The 3,977-nt window shown below is 54.6% G+C and overlaps 1 protein-coding gene across 1 annotated transcript in view; it reads right to left on the bottom strand.

The window, feature by feature from the left end:
• The window catches only part of LOC106816052 (homeobox protein caupolican-like), an 8,021-nt gene extending 5,213 nt beyond the window's left edge, over nucleotides 1-2,808 (bottom strand). Inside the window, exons 1-2 of the mRNA XM_014820598.1 lie at nucleotides 2,802-2,808; nucleotides 260-865 (exon numbers count right to left, since the gene is read on the bottom strand). Coding sequence (XP_014676084.1) covers nucleotides 260-761 — 502 coding nt within the window. The 5' untranslated portion in view covers nucleotides 762-865; nucleotides 2,802-2,808. The remainder of the gene's footprint in view (nucleotides 1-259; nucleotides 866-2,801) is intronic.
• Nucleotides 2,809-3,977: the final 1,169 nt, after the last annotated feature.

Here is a 3,977-nt window from a genome sequence, read left to right as displayed (position 1 = left end):
GAGAGAGAGAGAGAGAGAGAGAGAGAGAGAGAGAGAGAGAGAGAATGAGAGACAAGGACGTGTGTGAGGAGTGTTCGGTGAGGGAGCAGAGAAACTGAGATATGGGATAACGCTAACAATCTGGCAACGCCACAAAACATCACATTCAACTACACCCGCGCACGCAGGCACACGCGCGCACACACACACACGCACACACGCGCGCACACACACACGCGCACACACACGCGCGCGCACACACACACGTTTGCTCACTTACCGACTGGACTTGACGAGCTACTGCTACTGGACGGACTGCTTTGGCTAGTTCTCTCTGTCAGCGCCAGGTGGCACGGCTCAGACCTGCGACGGTGTTCGTCTGCCGGTGTCAGTCTGACCTTGTGAGGGGTCAGCGGTGACATCATCGGCGGCATGATGGGTGTGGGCGCCGTGAGGCGGGTCGCCGCCGTGATGGGAGCGACTCCCGTGAGCGGGTAGCCGCCGCGCTGCATGAACGCGCCTGCATCATGCCACGGCCGCGCGAAGAAGAAGCCACTCTGTGTGAGATGATGAGGATGCAAGGACGGAGGAGCAGGAGGATGAGAAAGCTGCTGCTGCTGCTGATGCTGCTGATGCAGGCTCCGGCGCGCGCTCGGCGGGCTGTCAGACGTCGCTGTGTGCGCCAGCGACCAGATCTTTGGCTTCTGCGCGGCCTCGCTCGGCTCCGCATCGCCAACGTCGCCGCCGCCGCCGCCGCTCTTCGTGCGAGATCTCCCTTCCATACCGCCCACAATTCTCCGCGACGCGTCGTGAAGGGGCGCTGCGAGCCGTGACGTCACGGCGCCGTCGCTGTCGTCCGACTTAAGGAAGATGTCGTCGGCGTCGCCTGGAAAGAGAGCGGGAGTGACGTCATTGTCGGTAGCACGTAATGTCGCGAGTAACGATCATGATGCCAACAGTCGTTGGAAATAAACAGAACACGTACGCCGCAGTAATGCAGTATCAATGCATCGATTATGAATTATCTCATATCATGTATTATATGAAAGGCGAGTAATGAGGTTGTAATCAGGTGATGGAGAGAGAAGCGCAGACGCACCAGCCGACTGACTATATCTCATCATCATCGCACGATCCTTTACGCACGCACGCACGCACGCACGCACGCACACATTCACATATATATGCACAATACCCGCGTGCGTGCGTGCGTGCGTGCGTGCGTGCGTGCGTGCGTGCGTGCGTGTGCTTACTGTACCGTATTCTATTGTAGTATTGTATCGTAGTATTATATTATACCATTTTATTTTGGTATTGTATCATTATATTGTATCATGGTGTTGTATCGTAGTAATGTATTGCAGTATTGAATTACAGGATATCTATGGTCTCGACGCATTTATGCACACCCGATTCTCGTAGAATCCCACGAGACGTTATCAAAATTATACGCGAGAAATCCGATACAAAATTAGGTCGATAGATAAATGCGAGCCGTAGCGGGTTATAGAACTAATGAGCTTATATTATGTGAGCGGCGTAGCGGTGAGATAGAGAGGTAGCGAAGGAGGAAGGGAGAGACAGAAGGGTGAGAGGAGGAGCGAGGGGAAAGTGAAAGGAGAGAGAGGGGGAGGCGCGCACGGTGGTAGAGGTAGAGTTAATGATGACGAACGTATATAGGTATAGCGTCTGGTGGTGAATGCACGCTTTGTGTTGTGGCTGCGAGAGACTAACGTGCTAAGTGCTGCGTTATGAAGATTATCGCGCGGCGAATTGTCCCCCATGTGCTATATATAAATATATATATATATATATATATATAGCTATAACTGCTACTCCCATACGTGGCAACGAACCAAGAGAGAGAGAGCTAGGGATAGCGCGAAAATGGTGAGAGGAGGGATGGTGATCATGAGAGGGGGATGGGAGAAAGGGGGATAAAGAGAAAGAGATGTTATAGAAAGAGAGAGAAGGGGGAGAGGGAGAGTGACAGACAAGGAGACAGGGAGCACAAAGGCAGATTCACCTTGGGAGAGGGTTGACCTTAACGGCTTACGCACTTATAGACGACGCGTTCGTTCCCTATTTGTTCGAGTTTATTATTGACGCAAATTTACTTGCCTGAAAAAACTGTCACAGAGAGAATAACCACAGTCGCGTGTGTATTTAAAATTTGCGCGCTCTCTCCTCGCCTCTCGATCTCCTCTTGCTCTCGCTTGCTCTCTTTCTTTCTTAGACAAACACACCTGCAGTTAATTTTTGTTTCAAGTTTTAAACGGTGAGGTGCGGGAGCTTGTATGCATGCACGCATCCGTGCGTGCCTGCGTGTGTGCGTGTGTGCGTGTAACTCATTCGCAGTTTCTCACATGATTGTGCACAGCCACCCATGTACCAGCGCCCGGCCTACTATACCCGCCTGTTTACAGTAAAGCGGGCGAAAACAAAGCAAAGTCAACAAGCCTGGTTGGTCGCCGCTAAGCTCTTTGCCGCAACTGTCGGCTCACGCGCGCCGCGGCTCCCCCACCACTCCCACCGTCCGTGATCCAAACACAATCGCCACCCGCGTTTACTCAGCCGGAGTAAGGAGTTAAAATAACTGCGTCTCGCTCGCTCCCCACGTCGCCTTGCCCCGGTTTTAATTCCAATCTATCCTCTCGTTGTTGGCTGGCACCTGGTCTGTCAAGCTCGCTCGCGTGCGTGCATACGTGCGTGCGTGCGCGCGAGCGAGGGAGAGCGCCGTGGCAATTTGTGCTGGCTTCCTCTCTCCGTTACAGCGGCTTCCGCCTCCGACTGCCATGTCAACGTGTCAGCTTAATTTTAACTCTTTCGCCGTCGCGTATTACCCGCTGCGTTGTTTGTCGGCCTGACGGTAGAATGTTTTGCGAGGCACTGGGGGGAGATACGTGCGCTAGAAGCAAATGATGTGTGCGTTATACGAGCAAGGTCTCACGCAGGGCAGAGGGTGACAACGATCAAAATGGTAGGGAATATTTTCAGTTGAGCAGTAAACAGTTTAGGTAAGAGCAAAGGTGGTGAGAGGGTGACACGGTTATCGTTAGCAGGCGAAGAAGCCACACACAGAGAGACAGACAGGGAGAGAGAGAGAGAGAGAGAGAGAGAGAGAGAGAGAGAAGACAGACAGACGAGAGAGAGAGAGAGAGAGAGAGAGAGAGAGAGAGAGAGAGAGAGAGAGAGAGAGAGAGAGAGAGAGAGAGAGAGAGAGAGAGAGAGAGAGAGAGAGAGAGAGAGAGAGAATGAGAAGACAAGGACGTGTTGTGAGGAGTGTTCGTGGAGGAGCAGAGAAACTGAGCTATGGGATAAGCGCTAACAATTCTGGCCAACGCCACAAAACATCACATTCACTACACCCGCGCACGCCAGGCACACGCGCGCACAACACACACACACACACTGCGCGCACACACACACGCGGCACACCACACGCGCGCGCACGACACACACTGTTTTGCTCACGTTTACGACTGGACCTTGACGAGCTACTGCTACTGGACGGCGACTGCTTTTGCTAGTTCTCTCTGCAGCGCCGAGGTGGCACGGCTCAGACCTGCGACGGTGTTCGTTGCGCGGTGTCAGTCTGACGCTTGTGAGGGTGCAGCGCGTGACATCATCGGCGGCATGATGGGTGTGCGCGCCCGTGAGGCGGGTTCGCCGCCGTTATGGGAAGCGATGCCGTGAGCGGTAGCCGCCGCGCTGCATGAACCGCCTGCATCATGGCCACGGCCGCCGCGAAGAAAGCCACTCTGTGTGAGATGATGAGGATGCAAGGAACGGAGGAGGCAGGAGGGAGAGAAGCTGCTGCTGGCTGCTGATGCTGCTGATGCAGGCTCCGGCGCGCGCTGGCCGGGCTGTCAGACGTCGCTGTGTCGCCAGCGACCAGATCTTTGGCTTCTGCGCGCATCGCTCGCTCCGCATCGCCAACAGGTCGCCGCCGCCGCCGCCGCTTCTTCGTGCGAGCATCTCCCTTCATAACGCCCACA

The sequence above is a fragment of the Priapulus caudatus genome, unplaced genomic scaffold, assembly GCF_000485595.1.
Source record: "Priapulus caudatus unplaced genomic scaffold, Priapulus_caudatus-5.0.1 Scaffold1271, whole genome shotgun sequence".
Lineage (NCBI taxonomy): Eukaryota > Metazoa > Priapulida > Priapulimorpha > Priapulimorphida > Priapulidae > Priapulus > Priapulus caudatus.
Note: the sequence above shows the minus strand (reverse complement) of the source record. Positions and strands in the feature narration are given on the sequence as shown.